The 22,754-nt window shown below is 32.1% G+C and overlaps 1 protein-coding gene and 1 non-coding gene across 2 annotated transcripts; both read left to right on the forward strand.

Annotated features, from left to right (window-relative positions):
• The first annotated feature begins 1,102 nt into the window (after positions 1-1,102).
• On the forward strand, positions 1,103-15,420 carry net (atonal bHLH transcription factor 8-like protein net). The gene is made up of 2 exons (XM_072531134.1): positions 1,103-1,366; positions 14,324-15,420. Exons 1-2 carry the CDS (start codon positions 1,330-1,332, stop codon positions 15,274-15,276), a joined length of 990 nt encoding a protein of 329 aa, XP_072387235.1. The 5' UTR covers positions 1,103-1,329; the 3' UTR covers positions 15,277-15,420.
• A 6,001-nt stretch (positions 15,421-21,421) lies between these two features.
• Positions 21,422-21,552, forward strand: LOC140442553 (U11 spliceosomal RNA). Its single transcript, XR_011951075.1, has one exon. It is a non-coding gene; the product is annotated as a U11 spliceosomal RNA (small nuclear RNA).
• Positions 21,553-22,754: the final 1,202 nt, after the last annotated feature.

The following is a 22,754-nucleotide window of genomic DNA, read 5'->3' on the forward strand; positions in this document are numbered from 1 at the left end:
AAGAGGGTGAGAATAAAAATTGAAATTAATTTTTTTTTGTTTTTGAAAATTGCCAAAAAACGTCATTGTAATGGATCAAAAATGAAAAATATGCATGAATGGTTACAAATAGAAAATACTCCTTTTGATTTGGAGATTGTTAGGTCAGAACTTTAGATCTGATACGTTTATAATTTTACATAAGATTATACTTAATTATATTAAATACGTATTACGTATACGTAATTAATTATACATAAGATATGGTCATCGTCCTGTTTTTCCTGTCTATAAGCAATTCTGCTTGTTAATTGAGGGACTGATAACTCTAAGGAAGACTGGTACTAACTATTTTGCGTGGTTTTTGATCACTCTGATCTCTTTCATGCTTTCCTTTGTAGCTTGGTTTCAATAATTCTTTTCAGTATTCTTACAACAGCCGTTGTTTTGCGGTTTAGTCGGGTCTTGTTTTTGATGCATACGTGTTTGAACATGTAGGTTTTCCTGTCAATTTATCTGCTTTTTGTACTTGATTTCTCAAGGTACTTCATTTCCATTACTTATTCCTTGCTGACTCTATCGATTTCTAATTTACATCTAGTTGGAGTTAAGATCATGATATTAAATTCTTTTGCTCCTGCGTTGAATTGGAGACTACAACTTAATTGTTTACACACTGTCAAAAAACAAGTTGACTGATATCGGTATAAATTGTTTAAGATAGGCAAGAATAGAAAAAATTAGAGGAGCCCATGTGCAAAGATAAATAATATTTGTCTAATAATAACAGTTAAATAATAATCGGATGTTTTTCTACTAAACGGTTATCTACATAAAACGATGATAAGATAAGGTGACAAAATATTCATCTATAGCTTGGCACAGCGGTAGGCGGAACTTCCGCATCGATAACGGAAGCTGTAGAGATATTTATGATAAATTAAGAATTTATTTAATCTCATGACCGGAACACCTGTTTCGCTATTTATCAGAAGTGATACTTAGTCCGTATCTGTAAATTCCAAAGCAGCGGGCCCTCTGCCCTGTTACTTCTCACACTTAACAAGTCAGCTTGGCCAGACAGCTGGCGCCAAAGAGTGCGCCCACACCCCCCTTCCTCCTTTTTGGGGCCGCACAACTGAAAACATTCACTGCAGCGACCAGAACAGAAAGCACGTCCTCTTGTTTGCCGTCAGTCGTTCATTAAATCTACTACGAGTTGGTTGTACGACTTTACGCAGAAGTTCAAAATACACGCGCTTTTTGATTCAATATTTAATTTTCAGTTTTTTGTGACATAGGAACCCGACGTATGTGCTGTGATATATCATAATTTAGTTTTATGGGATTATGACGAATGGTGCTTGTTTTGATTTGTGTGTCAACGGTTAGTATATTTTTTATTTCTATAAAGTTTTGAATGTATGTAGTAAACTTACAAACTTCAGTTTAGTTGCTTATGTTGAGTTTTATGCTACGGTTTATGAACAGTCTTGTGAGAAATAGCATAATTTTTATTTGAAATCTGACTAAGTTTTTATGACCTGTTATAATTCATTAAATATTTTGTTGCATATCACACGTGCTTAAAGTTTTGACAAATATACATAAATATTAAATTAAACAATACTTCAAATCAGTTTTGCCGATGTAACTTCTTTGATTTTGAAGTTCTTTTCTAGATCATCATTCATCACAGTATTTAAGTTTCTTCTTTAATATGACTGAAATGTATAATCTAAGATAACCATTAGAACCGTAAGATCACAATTTTAATACATATATACCTAATTAACAGTTTATATTAAAAATCTTGTATCATAATGATACATTAATATGAATGACACTTATGAGAGGATATGAATGAGTTCAATATAGGTATATCTGGTTTTGAGCACCTGATCTTGTTAAGAGTCCAACTACAATTCAGTAGTTACTTTCACAGTTTTTTATTATAATAATCTATAAAAGAATATCTTCCAGTGAGTATATACTGTTAGAGAGTATGAGCGTGAAACTAAAACATTGGGAACGTGGATACGTAGATCACCTTGAATGTCATACCAAACGAAGAAGTACTGATGAACGTTAACAAGAATATATTTATTGGATTTAAAAAAACATCTTATTTGGGACATATATATTGAGAGAAACTCGATATCAAATACTGCACTAATTTTTAAAGGAATCAATAGATCGTCGTGGTGCAGTAAGAAAATAAACTTCTGAAAATATTCGAGAATGGACCAAAATTCAACAATTTTACATTTTGTAAATGAACATTCGAGAGATGGAGGTACTTGGGATGATAAAATGATTGTGAAAAGTTTAAACCTCGGCAAAGAAAACAACAGTTTAAGATGATAAAGTCGTTTTATTATTATGCTTTTCGATAATGAGACAGTCTATTAAGTACCTATCTACCTGGAAAAATACAGATTTTTTTATTACTTTCCTATTTCATGTTTTCTTTTTCTAATCTGGTATTCTTAGACAGGTGTTTTTATTAAACAATGCGTGATTGGCACCAATGCAGATCGATGATACAGCAGAAACTTCAAAAAAAATTGTCTAAGCAAAATTTCAAAAGTTATGGTTGAATTCAAAGTCTTTTTGGTTTTACCGTGGACAAAATTAGCTCTACGTTCTGTTACGCGTTTTTTTTTAAACCTTTTTCCTTTCTTAAATTGGAATTCTTGGCTTGTTTCTTTTTTCGGAAACCGTTTGTTATAATCAGTTGAACTGCATACAATTGGATTATTGTACTTACGTCTTCCATTCGTGTAACCTTCAGTCTCAGGTTTTAGTGTTAAATTAGAAATTGAAAAAATTCGTAGTAAGTACCACATTTGAAAAATTGATCTAACTGATGTCAAAGAGATATTTAGGTGCTTGTTTAGTTTCTTTCCTGATTTGGGGAAACGGCCAATAGTGGAACAATTAGAGAACAATTTTTGGGAGCTTTACGGCACCTCTCTTCTTTATCACTGATACTTCAAACCTTTTGATGATTATTTACGCATCTGCTCTCATTTATAATGCTCTGTAGAATACATTGGCTACTGTGGGAAAAAAGATGATTAGTATTGAATCTACATGCACGTTGTTTATTTTGTGTAAAAATTGCGTTTGTGTCCAAAAAGAAACAAAATATCAGGGGAGAAACTAAACAAGCACCGAAATTTAAAAGTGTTCGTTCTTAGTTACAGTTTCATAAAGTTTTGTAGTTATAGTAAAGATTTTGAAGTGCAAGATTTTTTAATCATGAAAAAGTATCCCGAGACAGTGGGCTAAGATCCACGAATTTTAGACGCCAGTGCAAAAACAAACACAATCAAACTTATATGGAATTATCTGATATTTCTTATTATTTTAATGGAATTAAAAAAAAAACCAACAGTCAATAGCATACACAATTTCAATGTACAAGGTGTTAAATTAAACAATGATGTTTAAATTGTTTTTATTTATTTATGTTTTTTACTAGTCAGGGTTACTAAACCTAGGCCTCATAGAAGTTCCAATTCGCGTGGGTATGCTCCCAACCAAATTGTCAACATTTTATTATGGTAGGTTGATTCCTTTCTTCAAGAGCAGCTTGTACTAGCTGTAGGGTGTTTTGTGAATTATGTCGGCGAGGTCTATTCTCATAAGCATATCCCACAAATGCTCTATAGGGTTAAGGTCGGGTGAGTGAGCAGGCCACTACAGAATAGTGATATTTTCTGCTTCAAGGAAGTCTGTAGTGACTCTGCCGGTATATGGAGGTGGATTTTCGTGCATGAAAATTAAAGTTTTTTCTAGTGCACTTTTTCAGAGTTTAACTACAGGTTCTAGAGCCAAATCAACGTACCAGCCAGCTATTAAAGTTGGCTAATAACACTTCCTCCTTTATGTCTGTGAACAGATCTGGCTGTTTCCGTTCTTGCTTGTCTTCCGCGCCCTCTAAGTACACGAATCCATCGGTTATATGATTTTACAAAAATCTTGGTTTCGTCTGAAAATAGCATATTTTGCCAATTTCCAATGTTCAAGTTTTGGTATTGAAGACGCCAATTTAGGCGATCAATCTTGTGCTGCCTGGTTAACTCGGAAACCCGTAACAGTCTACTATGTATAGTCTTTAGGCACGAAGTCTTCTTCTTATCGTTTCAACTGAAACACTTTCACCTTTACCTTCCAAAAGCTGCTTTTGAAGTTGAGGGTGAGAAAGTGTTGGGTCTCTTCTAGCTACTTGGACAATAAAAATGAGATGAAATGAAATGTGGTCATTGAGAAGAATGATGCGCATACCTTGGGTGGATAGAGTTCGAAACGATGACGTCCTTAAGAGAGCCGGCGTGGAAAGAGAACTCTTTGAATTAATTAAAAAACGCAAGATTGGTTACCTTGGGCACATATTGAGAGGAGCAAAATATGAAATACCACAGTTAATCCTACAAGGGAAGATCGAAGGTAGAAGAGGAGCCAGCCTCAAACAATTATCCTGGTTAAGGAATATTAAAGAATGGACAGGAATACACAATACAGGCGAGCTGTGTCACGCCGCCAAGAGCATAATTCTAGTAATGAGATAGTCGCCTACGCACTTTGGTGTATGGCATGTTAAGAAGAAGAAGGACAATAAAACGATTGTGGCAAGCCGTTGTTACTTTTTGGCGACTTTATCTTTGTCTTTACTTAGCGTTCCTAACTCCTGATACCTAGCATAGGTTTTCAACACAAAGACCTGTGTGACGCCTACCACTGCAGCTATGTCCCTCTAAGACATTCCTTGCACCACAAGACGTAAAAGTTAGTTTATTTATTTTCGTCATTTACAACTAAAACAAATAATCTATACCGTAACGGGCTGTATTATCTGATTGTGTTATTGGTTTGTTTATTTTCAATAAAAATCTTTATTCTTTCTAAGTTTTTTCAAAAGAAATAAATATTTGTTTGAAATACCTGGTGATTCCACAAGTTTGGTTGTGTGCATGTTGTGACAAATAATGAGTTGCATTATAACAAATAAACATTGTTTAATGAAGATGTTAGCTATTTCTAATTCATAATACGGTATATGAAAGGAGCTTTGTTATAATGCTTGTCTTCTTTGAACTATTATATTCTTGCAATTCGGAATTTAAAACTATTGCTGCATTCTATGAAGAGCTATTAGTAACCAGAATTAGTTAACAAACCATTTAGTAAATTTAAGACAACAACAAAAAAATGCTCATTAGATTTCATTTTTTTTTAATTTCATTTTATGCATAGCAAAAATGAATCAAATTCAATTCATTATCAAACGTTGAAGATTACTTTTACATGCTTTTGCTCAATCTTCAACGTTTTATATAAACGTTAAGATATATTTTTTAAGTGATGTTTATAAGTGATATGCAAAGCCAAGTTTGTCTTAACTATGCAAAAGCATTAGGACACATTTAATAATATATCTACTTTTTATTATAAATATTCAAAAAATCGTTATCAGTGTTTATAAGTACTTGTTACGCTTACGCTATAATAAACGATTACGACATGGCCTATTCAGTTTCTCTTGGGCTTGAGCATATTTTATCAAGCACTTTTAATCGACTTTGTATTAGACCGTGGTCTGTATTCGAAGTTACCTGTAGTTTTTACGAATTCTGTTGTTAACTTCCAATTTCCATCTGATTTGTTCTCTATATTATATGTACCAAATTGTATTATTTTTTTCCATTTACTCCGAATAGGTATATTATATTTAATAGTGTACGGGTTTGGCATAGGATCAGCCAGGGAGGCGTATTGATTCCGCTTCTATTCTATCACCAGGGACGAAACAATAAGTCGAAATTGTCTAAAATTAAGGATATAAATTCGGGGAAAACGAAATTTACATAGTAATAGTAAATACCCGGTTAATAGTAGCTATTCTTGTTCTTATTTTCGTTTTACCAGAAGATGTGACCGTGTCACCATCCGCTCGTCTTAGGCTTCTTATGTCTAAGCAGTTACTACCTCTCCTGGCATCTACAGACTACAGAGCATGATCGATCTGATTTCTTGTGACGCCGTCGTTGGAGACCCCCACGTTTCTTTGAGTATTTTCTTGTATTCAAACATTGTTGATTTTATTAGTTGGTTGTGGGATGCTTCAAAGTCTATTAACCTTGTTCCATTATCGTTACTGACATCATGAAGCCTATGGTTACCTATGGTTGGTCCGTATGCTGCTTCCTTCATAATATTTGCATTGAAATCTCCCAAGATAATATTCATGTCCTGTTTAGGCTGATTATTTAAAGAGTGAACTGAACATAAAGTGGAAAAGAAACCATTGGTGAGAATCGCTCGAGATAAATAACCAGTAAGGCATTGGAACGTCTCGTCGCTCGTCCCTGAAAGAGGTGGAACTATGGCTTAAACATAAAAGGGGTAGCTGTATGAATATAAAAAATAGGCAGCTTGCTTAAAGTTAAGAACGAAGAAGAATATGTTAGGACCCGATAAAGCTTATTGTCTGTTTTAATAATAACTGCTGTTAACGTTCTAGAAATATTTAAAAATTATGCTTAAAATCGAACAAAACTTTTTGTTAACACATTAAATATTTTTAAGTTGACCTTTGAAAAATGTGCTCTTATCTAGTCTGGGTATTTACATATCACTGGTTACTGACTGCAAGCGCCATATTTATATTGTATGCCTAATTGAGTGGCACCGCTTCCGCCTGTTTCATTAATCAATATGCAGTATGAATTCAGAAACAAATGCTTAAATACATTAATGAACAGACTTTGATTGTGTTTTAATGTTTTCTGTTGCCTATGAGCGATTTCTAAGGATGTGTTAAACTTAGCTAATTGATTTTAATAAAAATACTTTATGTACGATCTGAATGGCCCGATTCTGTTAGCTTCTTCATGTCCGATCGTATTGGTACGTTCGCCCTTTTTGCCCACAACCCCAACTTAAATTGTCTGACGAATTTAGTTTTTTTTTTGTCTGGTTTAAGTTTTTTTTAAGTTAATTGGCTGATTGTGCGTAAAAAGTCTCTGGTTACTTTTCTATAAAATGCATCGTTTTCTAGTTATAAACAAATTAAGATACGAAGCATGAAAATGACCATTTTCAAAGCTCAAAAAGTCATGGGAAAATTAATATTTTTACGATTAGAAATCATCAAATTGAACCTAAAACTCCCGAAAGAGTTTTTATTCGTAACTTTATTGCAACCAATTGTCTTTTAATTGTTAATTTCGGGCCACGCCGAGTTCCGCGTCCGAGATATATATATATATATATATATATATATATATATATATATATATATATATATATATATATATATATATATATATATATATGTATATATATAGGTACATGCTATATAAATATACATACATGCATGTGCATATACTCGTACTAGGAAAGTGGCTTTTGTCGGAAAAAGTCGATTTCATACCCACAAGCTGAAACTTATTTTAACGATAGATCATGATGCTAATATGCTATGTTTAAGAGGTTACCGAAAGTTTTCTACGATAACCTATTTATTTATAAACAAACAAATTATAAAAATTGCTTTTTTTCGCCTCAAAACCACTTTTTCGATAATCCGGGGTATTTTTAGATGAAAGCGTAAAATGAAAATTAACAATTAAAAATGAAGACACGTTAGTTTTAGCGTCTCTTGGCGCCATTTTTCAATAGGTTGAATATCGAATTAAAAAAAAACAAACAAAATATGAGATGAAAGCTTTGCAATATAAAATCAAAATATAATTAAGCATTTTGAAATTTCCATTTTTTGTTTTTTTTTTTAATTCAGTCTCCAACCTATTGAAAATGAATGGTCTCCACAAACGCTAAAATTGGCTTTTTCCGACATTTTTAATTGTTCATTTGCATTTTATGTTTAAGTAAGCATTTTGCGAAAAAAATACAAGAAGACTTTTGTCTTAGAATGACGCAAATTATCAAAAAAGTAGTTTTGAAGCAAAAAAAATTGTTTAACATATAATTAATTGTAAAATAATTTATTTAAAATTATTATAAATAGGTTCCCGCGTAAAATGTTGAAATAAACATTGCATATTTTTAACATAATGTATTGATTAAAACAGTTCTCTTGTAGGTATGAAATCGACCTTTTTCGACAAAAGCCACCCGCCTATTATTATGTTCATGCATGTATATATAGCGGTCGCGCAACTCGGCGTGGCGAAGCTTAACAATTAAAAAACAATGGGGTGTAATAAAGTTATGTATAAAAACTCCTCGGGATCTTGTAAAATGGAGTTTAGGTTTAATTTGGCGATTGCCTAACAAAAATATTAATTTTTCATGAAAATGAAAATTCCATTTTAGCGTTTTTTCAGACCTTAAATTGTTAACTCGAAATCGGTTCCACTTTTTTGTTCGGAATGAGCTAGTTAACCTAAAAAACTTGTTCCGAGCAAAAAAATTAAATTTGACAATTTGTTAAAAAAAAAATTGTTTCGTTGTTTCAACAATTTTCTCTGGTCAACATGCGCTTTTGTTATAATGGGACCATTTCAAGTAAGATTGTGCAAAAATATGGAATGAGAATATAATATTTAAAATTTTATCGGAATTGATAGCCAATTTTTTTTTAAATATTTTACAGGTGTTATTTATGTGGAAATGCAAATTTTAAATCCGATTATATTTAGAGATAAGTCTAATGTGCGTACTGTACGTGAAACACCTGCACTTGTTATACTACATTTTTAGTTCGACAAGAAACGTATACAATATTAAAAAAATCTAAAATTATTCATTAATGTCACAAAAAATTGTAGGATATTATGAGTTATTTATAGATAACCATGATTGGTATACAAATGAATGAAAATATTCATGTTTAAAATACAAAATATGGTATTCCAGTCAATAAAATCCAAGTGTTCGTAACAATATGTATTTTGCCAGATATTGGGAGGCTATAAGTAATATTTTTGATGCCTTTATTACCTGCGACATTATTATTACATGTTTAGAGATCCACAGCTGTTCGAAAAACATAAATTCCTGGCAAATGATTCAACTTTTTACGACGCCGTATTTTAATCATAACATCCATTTTTAACTACACTGTTTATTTTCCTGAAAAATATTCCGCCAACTGATTCTATTAAAAGCCTACTTATTGAAAAGAAACTGGAGTGTTGAGAAATTCACGTGATTTTTTAAAATTCCACCAACTAAAAATAGTTACGACTTCTAATTATTTTTGGTTTATGCTAGTGTAGGTTGTTAGATTTGTTTAGGAATTCGAAAAAATGCTGTTAGCAACTTGTAAACATTCGAAATGATTCATAGTGGTTGATTTTACGAAAAATATTGTTTCCTTCCGTAAGAATTTTTTACTGCGTTTTATTTTTATTTTTGTATTGATCTATTCCGTTCAATTTGGTTAGTAAGAGTCGTATTTATGGTTAATTGCAAAACTACCCTGTTTCTGTTTATCTTTCATTAACAGATATGTTCGTTCGTTCATAAAGCATATTTTTGATTGTTATAACTATGTCTTTATTTTGTTCGCAGTAATTAATTGATGTTTACAATTGTTAAAAAAAAAGAAATTTAGATTGAATACAACAATTAATTTAAATAGGTATAACTTTGGTAGGATATAAATTACATTTGTTTTTTTTTTTATTATACGCGGTAACAACTCAAAAAAGTTAATGTTTCTCAATAAAAATGTCATTTCTTCTCAATAAGTTAAAAGTTCAAAAGCTCTGAGTTAATAATTTTCAAATTACACTTTATTTTGTATGGTAAGAGAATTATTATTGTTCTAAAGCTATTTTATTGAGGCATCTTAATGCAATATACTAATTTTATTGGGAATAAGCCAGAAGCTTACTTTAAAATAAGTGAATTTAACTTTTCGATTTTCATTTCGGAAATCGTTTGCAAAATACACCAAAAAAAAAACAATTTTTGTATTTTGGGCGCACTGTGAAAATATGTATGCCGGAATGGGCAATAAAAGTCCCGGATTGAAGAAGAAGACAGTAGAAGAAAACAAAACAGAATACAAATAGTGTACCTATAGCTTGTTCCAAACTATATGGTCTTGGCTTTCCCGTCTTTAAAGGATTAGTGGTTTTATTGCCATTATTAATAAATAAATAGGCTTTAAATTTCTACCTGACCGCTCAAGGTTGAATCAGGTACGGCTAATATTGAGGGAATTAAAATTAATAGGTAGTACAGAGTCATTAAGAATCTGTACTTGCTACTGTGTGTATAGTATATTAGTGAAGTTTTTTCGTAAAAAATGTTTCTTCGTGGGAAAATAATCGCTCGACATCTACTAAACATAATCGAAAGCATTTTTCATTAGACACAAAAGAAATAGTTAAAAATGTATTTGATACATTTAATAGATAGAGGCCTAATCAAACAAGATGTTGTGAAAGAAACTTGTTTACTTACAAAAAGTCGATATCGTCGATAAAGAATACTGTAAGCAAAGAACCCTTGACAGGACGAAAAAACATAGTGATTTTCAGTCACCTTTGGACACTACTCAACAAGATATTATAAGAACAATATATTCCCTTTGAAAATCAGATATTTCCTACGTTAGATAAAGTTAAATTAAAGTTATAGGAAGAAGAAACAAATTTAGACATGTCGTGCCACCCTCCATGGAGTCATTTCATAATGAATTTTAAGTATCGTAAGGTGACAAAAAAGCAGTAGGAATGGAATCACACAGACTGCACACTTAAAGAAATGAGTATTCTCTGTAAGAAATGAGTATACAGTATGCAAAGGATGGGTCGATTCTAGTAAAACTTCCAGACGAAGGAATCTTCAAGTAAGGAAAAAAGTATAACAATAATTCACGCCAGTACGAAAGACTGGTGGGTTTCAAACAGTTTGCTCTTATCTGCGAAGAATATCAAAGACTCTAGCTTAGACTATCATGACGATACCAGTGCAGAAATTTTTAAAAATTGGGTTAAAAATTTCATTTGAAAAATACTCCTGAAAATAGTGTAATCATCATGGATTACGCAAGCTACCACAGTCGTCAGCTACAAAAAGAGCCGAACAGATCAAGCTCTAAAACTGAAATTCGTGAGTATTTCTTAAAAAATGATATTTATTTTGAAACTACATAGTTATGACAAAGAACAACTACTAGAAGTGTTAAATTCAATATTAAAAAGCAATATGTATGTGATAACTTCGCAAAGCAAATGGGACATACAGTGTTATGTCTTCCTCCAACCTTGTGTATATAACCAAGTCAAAGTAAAAGTGAGTTACTGTCACTGTTATACAGTTAATTAAACCTATTATAAATGTGTGGGTAGAGAGCTGGAAAAATTCGGAACAACATATTGTAAACGTTGAACAGTCCTATCTATAATATACAACCCATTGTAATTAATCCAAATGTGGACTCTGACAGTGAAACAGAATTAAACATGGAATCATATGTATTATTAATGTTTGTATTATTATTATATGATTTCTATAGCGATCAATGTAAGCAATTAAACCTTTTTTTACAATAGAATGGAGGTCTTGAAATAAAATCTCTGTATTATTATTTTTACTTGGAGTCCACCTCCGATGTTTTTTCACTAAGAATCAATAACTTTGGTAAATCCATTGATGACAATGGCAATAATAACACCAATCCTTTAACGAGGGGAAAAGCAAGACGATATATTTTGAGACAAGCTATACTGCATCAAAATATTTCCCACTCTATGATTGATTAAATGTTTCGATTGAAAGCCGGTTTAAAATTCTTTTCAGTAATCTTCAAAATCTTCATTCCAATTATTCATCTATCAGTTCAACCATAATTGCAATTTTTTTCAAATGATTTTTTGGCCAACTGTACTAAGTAGTAGTTTGTCAATTATACAAACAGTAAAATTAACAGTCCCAATCGTATTCGAACTAATATCCTGTTTCCATATGGCCAATACAAGTGGTCGATTGATACGATAATTTATATCAGATAAAGTTTACTGCCAACCATCTGTTATTGAATAATGCATTTTGTTTTCATTTTTATCAGAAACTGCTTTGTTCATCTTGTGAACAACAAATTCATTTTATAAGTTTTATAAATTTATACTTATCCATAGGTTGGCGATGGCAGCTAGCAAGCATGAATTGTGATTTTTTAAATTTACAATTTATCAGATCTCTAGTCGTCGTCTTTCAATGAGTCATGGTAGGCAAACATTATTGTTTATCAGCTGGACATTAACACTTACTAAATTTTCTCATAATGATCCCCAACTTCTATATTATTTAGATCTTTAAATACTTCATTATCAAATAAAATTTGAACTTTTAAATATAGTATTTATATGATACTATGTTATAGCTAACCCGCCGAACTTTGTATCGCCTTCAAATTAAATAATGTATCAGAATAAGTTCAATAAGCTACTCTTTCGAGTATGTTAAGTAACAGAAATCTCGGGGTAATGAAATGAATCCGGTTGAGGTGTTAATAGCAACTATACCATTTCCAATATGTAACAATGTGTTTCAAATTCCACCACGAAAATCGTTCTCAAAAAAGATTAGTTTATTTAAAAAAGATTAGTTTTAAGGAGGTTATTTAAAATGTGGATGGGGGTTCAAACGGTTGTACTTCAGCCAAATGGCTTATTATGCATCTGTCATTTACTCATAACACCCATTCCAGAATTCTGGAAGCCTATATCAGCTTTTACAGGTCTAGTAAATTGAGAGCAAATGTTTTTGGAGTCGCTTGGTAGTCTTTAAAACTGCGACTTATTTATTGTGGGTAGATCTGGTCCAAGAGCTCATTCAGTAGATTAGAAATATAGTACCTGTGTCTCTTTTCTTAACACATGTTTCTAGTTGTTACTTTCTTCCTTGCTTTTATGTATTTTTCTAGGTCGGTTCAGAGTTACTCCAAAATAGTTGGTTTCTGTGTTTCTATTATACTCTCATTTCAGGTCATTTCAAGCTTTCGTTTTGAACGGAAAGTTGAACAAACGTGCGTTTTGGAAGGTTAGATTCTAGGAAATTCTGTGACTAGTATGCTATCAATGAATTTAAGTTACTTTCATTTTTCTTTTATACTTCTTAAATATTGTTTTTGAGCACACATTGCAAGATATTCAGCGTAAAGAGAGCTCTCGGTATGAGCTGCCGTCGATTATAAGTCATTTGTATTTGAGAAGTATTCACTAAAACGCTTCCGTGTGGAAGACTGTTCTTTCCTCCTACTTTTATTCTCAAAACGAAACGAACAAACGCCTGCTGTGTAATTTAGAAATAATTAGATGTGATTATTAAGCGTCATATAGATTTTGTAGGGCAGTATATTGTAAGCTGCTTCAAAATCTATGAAGGCAAGGCAACCACCGTTACAAATTTTTCTTCGAAACCCCCCTTCTGATTATTAGTTTTCACTGGCTATTATCATCGGAATTTATGGTAGAGTTAGGGAATATTATTAGTGTTAATTTTCACATTGCATAAATTTTAATCTGTTTGCCACCACACAGATAGTTTAAATGCTTTAAATTTCTTCATACTTATTTTAATAATCAAGGTAACAATGCCATTAGCATTTTATTTTCAAATTTGATAAGGAATGGTATTTTTAGCGGCAATTCGGTATATCTTAAACGATTCTTATGAAATTAAACAGTTAAAATTTATTTTTGAACACACCATCTCTTTGCGACGTGTATTTACTTACCTAGACTTCAAAAATAGATTTCATTCAAGATGCTAATACATAAATAAGCATAGCATTATGGTTTATTAGCGGATGTTTTGATGTAGCAAATGTTGTTACGATGAAAGGCTTTGCAAACTCACGTAGAGAAGCACATGTGGGTTGGCAGTTTATCAAAGAATATCTATCAATAATCGGTATGTACATTCATACGTGGACAAATATGTTTCGGGAACTTGTTTTGATTACAAAAAAAGATTCATTCCTTATAATTGGTCTCCATCTTGAAAGTTCGGGCGACCATTTGCATATATGTACAAATAATTTTCTCATATACAAATGTATTATAAAGGTACATTCTTCTTTCTTGATTGTACAGGTGAATTTTGAATTTACGAGAATAATTAACTTTTTACTAAGGAGTAAAGAAATAACGCAACTATTGTTAAATTAGCGGGAAGGAGAAATTTCTAAATAATTGAAACTATCATCTCTTGTCAATAAGCTTTTCTTAACATTATCTGTATTCATGTTTTTGGACATATAGTTAATATTCTTTTTAGAACCTTTTCAAACTTCAAATAATTTTTTTTACTACTTTTTACTACTTGAACTAAATCAAATTTTTCTTTGTTACAGATCTCAAAATGGCTGTCCCTTCTGAAGACATGGGCTTCTGTTCGAGTGAAGACTATTTGGAGCATGAAATCCACTCCCCTACAGACAGCTCAGAAGATAGTGTTGAAGTCAAAGTATCAGCAATATCTTTGTCTAATAAGAGAAAAAGGATAGATCCAAGAAAGACACCCGAAACGTTTACCGGGCCTTTAAAAAAGAGAATGTGCCTCAAAGTTAAAGCTGAGATAAATGATAGCCATCCCTTCAGACCTTGGAGTCCCTCTCCTAAGAAGTCAGAGGAACCAGTTACTGTTAAAAATGAGACTGCGGTTAATATTAAGAAACAAGAACCAATTAGCTTCCAGTTACCGAAAATTGAGTGCCAGCGCGGATTAGAGGAAAAGGTGGAACCCAAGTTTGCGCCTTACTTTAGACCACCTTCGCCAGTTAACTTCTATCAACAGTCTGAACCGGTGCCATTAATAAAAAAAAGAGAGGATGTTCCTAACAACGAAGAAATACGTGTTCCTATCCATCCTCAGATCCAGAATCTTTCTACCGCAGAAACAGAGAGGTTAATCTTACAATCATCCGAATTATTTCCTACCTTGCAAAGTTCCATTCCTGGTACCAGTAAAAAATCTTCGGAGATGCCTCGCAGGGAGCAACGAAACTACAAAAACATGACAAGAGAGAGGAGGATCGAAGCTAATGCTAGAGAAAGGACTAGAGTGCATACAATTAGTGCCGCGTTTGATACGTTGAGGAGGTCGATTCCTTCTTTTTCTCATAATCAAAAACTATCAAAGCTATCTGTTTTAAGGATAGCTTGCTCTTATATAATGACTTTGTCTTCCATTGTAAACGATGAAAGCGATGAAAGTGAACCTTCCACCTCTGAATGTGTTGATATGGTTACTAGAACCATTCAAAGAGAAGGTAAACTTAGGAAAAAGAAAGATGATAATGACTGAGTTATAATTTTTTATATTTTTTTGAGTTCCTAAATTTTTGAATCTATTCCAGATTGTTATTCATGTAAGCTGCCAAATTACATTTGTACTTATAATTGTACATAAGTTTTTACAACGATATTTATTTGAATATTTAATAAGAAAACATTATTTTTATTACATGTTTTTTATTTCAAGAAAATTTCCCGACATACCTTATATTTATGTAGACACATTACATTTATGTAGGTTCCAGTATTGGTACAGAAAAAAGCTCCTGGAAGGAATTGGGAAGTCCTTTTCCGAGCAGTGAGACAGTATAGGCTAAATAAAAAATATCGTCCTATTATAATAAATATTATAGATACGCATCACTGAATTAATGTTCTGTTTTTCTTTTTTAACTATATCCACTACTCATTAGCAATTTATTTCCCATAGTGAATGTTCATGAGAACCAAGCCGTGCAGCCTGCTTTCACTTGTTGTGTTGCACAAGTAGTTTTAAGTCTTTTTAGGTTCGAAAAAGTCCTTTCTGGAGTAGCAGTGGAAACAGTGGTATCATCATCATCAATCAGCCAATCGTGTCCACGGCTGGATATAAGCATCTTTCAGTTCTTTCCACTGTTCTTTACACTGGGCCGCTTGTAGCCAGTTTCCCGCTACACGTTTTATATCATCGGTCCATCTAGTCGGTGGTCGTCCTCGGCTTCTTTTATAGTTTCTGGGCCTCCATTCCATAATACGTCTTGTTCACCGTCCATCTTGTGTTCTGTCTAAGTGCCCTGCCCAGTTCCACTTAAGCGTCGTGGTTCTTTCGATGGCGTCTTGAACTCCCGATCTTTGCCTGATTTGTTGGTTTGTTGTGGTCTTGAAGGCTCACGTTCAGCATTGCACGTTCCATGGCTCGTTGTGTAACTCAAAGAACGATTTCCGAAGTGGAAATTAAAACGTCAATAAACGTACTTTAACCTTTAATTGTGGGTTATTCCCATTTAATAAATAGTAATTACAACACTAAAATTAACAACCAAAGTGATAACAAATAATTAGAATGAAATTATAATACTACCAGAAGAACAAGGTTTTAGGTCGGGAAGATCATGCACCGACGCTATATTTATAATGAGGCAAGTGCAAGAGAAATCATTATAATACAAAAAACCGGCATATTTACTATATGTACTGTACGCAAGAGAAGTACCTCTAGGAAAAATCAAAACGATCGAAAATATTTATCAAAACAACACAATTAAAGTAAAAGTAGAAGAAGAATTAACCGACCCTATTGAAGCTAGCAATGGAGGAAGATTCCTTGAGTCCTCTATTGTTCAACCTGATTATGGATAAAATCATGGACGTATCAACACAGATGGACTCGGTTATTTACATAAAAATGTGAAGCCAAAATTATTTGAATAGGTCACATTCTCAGCACCTTCAAATGTCACGTTTTTTTTATTAAAATATCTTATTCACGTATCGCTGAAAATATTACTATATTTATTTTATACTCTACAGGTGCTATCAAACCAAAATAATAATTTATTAGTTAAATTAATAGATTTAATTGTAATTAAAACATCAAGTGTGCACATAGTGTGCATATCATTTAATAATAGCGTATAACAGATATCAACCAATTATTTTATACCTATATAGAAGCACTGAAAACTATTTATTAATGGCAACGGTGTTTACATTTCTCTGTCTTCTGGCTCTACGTCAAACTTCAAATGCTGTTCCATGTTTGTTTACTTTTTACCAAGATGAGGAAAAGTTGTTGTTTTTCGATATTTTGGCTGTATTTTGAGTGATATTTGTAAATAGTGAAATAAACATATATTATAATAATGGTGCTACAGTATTGCATTTGCAAAAAACGAAATATTTACATCCAATGCCTGATTTAATTTGTAAGTACTGTTTATTTACATTATTTAAGATGAGGAACTGAGGAAGCCTGTTTGTTTACATTTTAAAATATGTCTTTCATAGGCGTACCATTGGGTTTGTTCATATACATTAATGTATTGAATAAGATGGTTCATGAAATTAGTATAGACATTTTTAAATTGTAAGTAGACTGATTAAAAAGATCCGTTTAGTAGCTTTTTAATTTAATATTTCTCATGAATTCAAATAAATTAGTGAAATGAATAAAACTCATTTATTTTTCTATGTAGGTTTCCAAAAAATATTGATTAATGATGAAACTTACTCTAAACTTCAACAGAGAAAACAGTATAAAAACATTTCAAAAGCATCCTTTTTGGTTATTAAAACTTGTAAGGAAGCTGAAAAATATTTCAGATTTTTTAATCTTCTTCTTCCTATGCCGTCCCCATTAACGGAGGTTGGCGACCACATTTTTAAAAGCTTCTCTGTCTTTTGCAACGTGGAATAATTCGTGTACAGTCATGTTTGTCCAGTCTCGATTTTTTAATAAAGCTATAAATATCTACAACAGACCAGTTAAAAATCTTATGAATATTTTGATTAATAAAACCATACAAAATGTTCCAAAATCAATTTATGAGCATTTTGGTGACCATATGTATGATGAAGATGCAATCGATGGTCACTCTATGCAACTTTTAAAATTGGTTCTTGAGAAATATTTTAAAATTGGAATTCATCATGAAACGAAGACTACTTTAGATGCTAACACCGTGCGCATAAGAAGCGTTCTTACTAAGACTGTTTTATTTCGCAATCAATAAATTTATTTCTGTACCAACGTCTTCTATTATGTCTATTTACCTATGTTTATACGTCCATGGATAAAATAATAAAAAAAGTAAGAACTAAAAAAGGATACCAAACGGGAGAAAAACAACTTAAAATAATCTGCTATGCAGACGACGTAATACTACTCTCTCAAAGTATTTTGATTTACAACGTATGCTGCAACAATTTAATATAACCGACAGATAATTTAAGATGTTAATTTCCCCAAAAAAGACGAAATGCACGGTTACAACAGCAAATTTACTAAGATGATAGATAACAAGTCAGATAATAGAACAAGTGATGGGGTTTAAATATCTAGGCATCACATTATCTAGCTACGGAAAGCTCGAAACTGAAGTGGAAGATCAAGTGAATAGAGCAAACAGAGCCACAGGCTGCCTAAATGAAACTATATGGAGAAATAAAAATATCGGGAAAGAAATGAAAGGCAGAATTTAAGTCATTAGACGAATAATGACATACGCGGCAGAAACACGACCTGACACAGAGAGGACAAAAAGGATGTTAGAAACAGCAGAGGTGAAAACATTTAGAAAAATTAATGGTAAGACACTATGGGACAGAGCTAGAAGTACAGATATACGATGTAGATACAAGATTGAGAACATCAAGAACTGGGTAAGAAATAAAAGAGTAGAATGGAACGATCATATAATGTCGAATGACAACAAATAGAGTAGTAAAGACGGCAAGAGGCGGTTCTCCAATAGGAAGACGATCAGTAGGAAGACCACGAAAACGATGGAACGACAACTTACTGGAGGTACATTGAAAATCAGACAGGGTCATGTCTATACAAAAAGAAGAAGAAGAAGAAATTTATCTTAACAACATTTAAGGGGTTTTTACCCATGCATTTAGTGGCTCTAAACATGTACATCCAGATAGCACTGATGATGGAATATTAATTCCGAAAACGTTCTGTGATGTAGCCCGATAGGATGTTTTAATATATACCTTTATAAAGGAATTTTTAAATAAATTTTTTTTCAATATTTTAAAATTCTGAGCAACTGAAAATAGCTAACATCTGGTTAGATTATATTAATCGACAACAAAACTAGTTGGGCCTAATGACACATATGTATACGAAAAAAGATGAAAATCAGTGCCGCCTTGTTCGTCGTAGAATATTTGTGGCTCTGACATAATTTGCTTTATAAAGGGTGATTCATTTAGAGGTACTTTTTTGTTGGGAATTACACTTTTGTTGATGGAAAGACTACCAAACGTACAATTTGCTTTACGATTAGTAAGTTTGAAACCCAGTTTTCATTATTGGATAACACGCAACCCAATAGACCACAGTCAGCACGTACTGAAGAAAATGTAGCGGCGGTAACAGATAGTGTACTCGAAAATTATGAAGAATCGATTCGTTGCCGTTCTTGGCTTGGCTTGTCATATGCAACAACTTGGTGTATTTTATGTAATGATCTTGATTTAAAAGCATAGAAAATTTAATTAGTGCAAGAGCTGAAGCCGACCGACCTTCTGAGTCGTCACCGTTTCAGTCGATGGGCTCTTGATAAGCTTTCAGAAGATTCACTGTTTTCGAGAAAAATTTTGTTTTCAGATGAGGCTCATTTTTTGGGTAATGGGTACGTTAATAAACAAAATGCCCATATGTGGGGCGATGAACAATCCACACAAGTTCAAGAGTTGCCACTACACTCTGAAAAAATAACTGTTTGGTGTTTATGGGCTGTTGGAATCGTTGGTCCATATTTCTTTAAAACAGGCCGGCCAGAATGTTACTGTGAATGGAGACCGTTATCGTGCCATGATAACGGACTATTTGGTACCTCAAATTGAAGCTAGTGGTCTCGACGACATTTGGTTTCAACAAGATGGCGCCCCTTGCCATACAGCCCATAAAAGCATGGCTTCACCGCGGTAACGATTCGGTGAACAAATTATTTCACGCTCTGGACCAATGAATTGACCGCCTAGATCCTAGTGACATCTCACTTCTAGACTCTTTCTTTTGGGGCTACCTAAATTCCAAAGTCTACATGAATAAATCAGATACGATTGAAGCATTGGAGGCTATTACTAGAGTCATTGGTGAAATACCAATCGAAATGCTGGAACGAGTCATCGAGAATTGGAACTTTAGAATGAACCAACTTAATCGTAGTCATGGCCAACATTTAAAAGAAATTATCTTCAAGAAGTAATTGTAAAGAATGGTTCTTCTTAAGGATAATAAATATTTTTAAATAAAAATTATTTTTTTCATTGTTTTCCCTTGCTGAAAAAAGTACCTCTAAATCAATCACCCTTTATAATAAAACAACATTTCGTAAGTTAAAAAATTGTGAATATTATGATTGTATCTAATTGTTAGTTAATTTTGTAGTATGTTCCTGACGAAGTTGAAAAAATAAAGTCAACGAAATGTCGAACTGAAAATTTCTACTTTAATAAATTTCAATAAAATTAAAACAAACAAAAAATATGCAATTTAATAATTAAGATATCTGGCTAATTTTTTAAATATTACAGACGCTACTAATTAGATTTTTATTATATATCAGGGTTCTTATTTGAGTTCAGAACTACATCTGTCTTTGTCTAGTGTTCAATAACAACAGAAGTAAAAGGAAATAAATAAAATTCAAAGTTGTTCAATAACTTAAATATAATGATAAAATACCTTGGAAAATTATTACATGTAGATACGAAAATGCAGATCCATTTAGAATAGAGAGAATAGAGAGGTCCAGAATAGAGAGAACTAAAAAGCAATGAGAGAGGCCTATCTATATAGAAAAGGTAAAACACCACCGAAGAAAGTTATTTCTTAAAATAATAGTTTAACTTAAGTATATCTACTTATTAAATTAATTTAAAATAAAAATTATTCATACTAAATAAAAAAATATTAATTATTATAATGCACATATTTCTATTATCAACATTTAAAAGTCTAAACCCTGATTACAGATAATAATACATCTTCAAATGTAAATTTAACTTTTGAGTTTATTTAATGCTACATGGAAAATGTACTTCACAGGACCGCTTTGAATTTTTATCCATGTATTTGATAACATATAAGTGTTCCTGAGATTTTAATATTCAAACATTAAGAACTAGGTATCTGATAACTTCTTAAACACTAGTGTATAATTGGTTGCATAAGAAATCCGCATAACAAAATCACGTCTGTGTCATTGTTTAGTATTTATTTGTGATAAAAAATTTATTATACTAGCACAGAGATATGTTACATATCTCTGTACTAGCACTACAATATTTTTTATATAATAATATTTCAAACTATAATATATTTAAATACGGATTTATCTGAAATCTTTGGATTTTTACAGACAGATGGCAGCAGTTAAGTTACTTCGACATTAACTTCACATTATTTTGCAGCACAACTGAAACATTTCTTACTGTTCAAAAAGGGTGCTTGTTACTGGATAGCACACGAGTTCTTACGGGCTTGTGGGGTATGGTAATCAAGACATACCCAGCACGTAATTTTTGTTCCCGTGGGGCTGTTTCTTGGCAAAGTCTCAGAGACGCCCCCTCCTAATTAATTTAAAATTAAAACGAAAAGCAAAGTGTGGAATGTCAGAAATCACATATTCAGCAGCAGAGAACTATCGTAGCTCTCTGTAACTATGTAATCTGTATTAAAATAAAGGCAAAAAACTACGATACTAGGATACTACGATGACGATGTGATCGTTTCTCTGATAAAGTTGAGTACAGATAAATCTTAGACATTGTCTAAGGGATAAATACTAATAAAAAATAAAGAATTAGCGTATAAATTTGACCTTAATCCTGATCATCCTGATTAAAAATTGTTAATTATGATTTATTATTTATATAAGAAGCTATTATACTTTTGTACTTTGATTAATACCTTTTGCTAATATGTGGTTTCTTAATTCCGAAATTAGATACCTAGATAAGTAGCTAGGAAGAATTAACAAAGTGAAGTTCTTTCTAGAAAAGGAAAAATTAAAATAAAAAAATGGACTTAATTCAAAAAAATGTTTTATTCTTGTAATAACCAATTTACAGACAATAAAAAAATTATATTATTAATAGATTTTCTTTACAATTGTTAGAAAAATCTGGATTCTCATTTCGTTATTAAATTTTTGGAAATCGTTTTCCCCTATTAAGTTTAGAAAACGCATTAGTAAAAATACTATAATATTTCCCGTTAATTTCAAAAATACATTTCCAAACAATAGATTAGATAAATTGCGACGAAAATGATAAAAAAGTATAGGTGGTCGATTGAATCTGTACCTCGATTTCATAATATGCGAAACATGTATACAATTGTGACGACACTCGTTAATTACTTTAGAGATTAAAAGCTAGATAATGTACCTAAGTCTGCCTATGACGAACTGTTCTCGTGAACAAGGGTTTTCAGCTACTAAAAAGATCAAGTCAATTACAAAGTAAGCTGAAAAATTCAATAATAATGTGCATAAAAAGTGATGTAATCCTAAAAATGGACTTTGAAGGTTGACTTGATGAGTTTTCTAAAACAAACAGTACAAAAAAAAACAATAATATAAAGTTTTGAATTTTTCAGTTTGTAGTTAAATTATCTGTGACCACTGACAGCCCATGGAGAGCCATGATCGCCTGTTGGGGATTCTAGGCTCTAAAGGTTTACATGGTGTGGAGACCAACTGCATAGGCATATCTCCTAATTTACTTAATAGTTTCTCTTCTTTGAGATAATTTCAGTGTCATGTATAT

The sequence above is a fragment of the Diabrotica undecimpunctata genome, chromosome 5, assembly GCF_040954645.1.
Source record: "Diabrotica undecimpunctata isolate CICGRU chromosome 5, icDiaUnde3, whole genome shotgun sequence".
Classification (NCBI taxonomy): domain Eukaryota; kingdom Metazoa; phylum Arthropoda; class Insecta; order Coleoptera; family Chrysomelidae; genus Diabrotica; species Diabrotica undecimpunctata.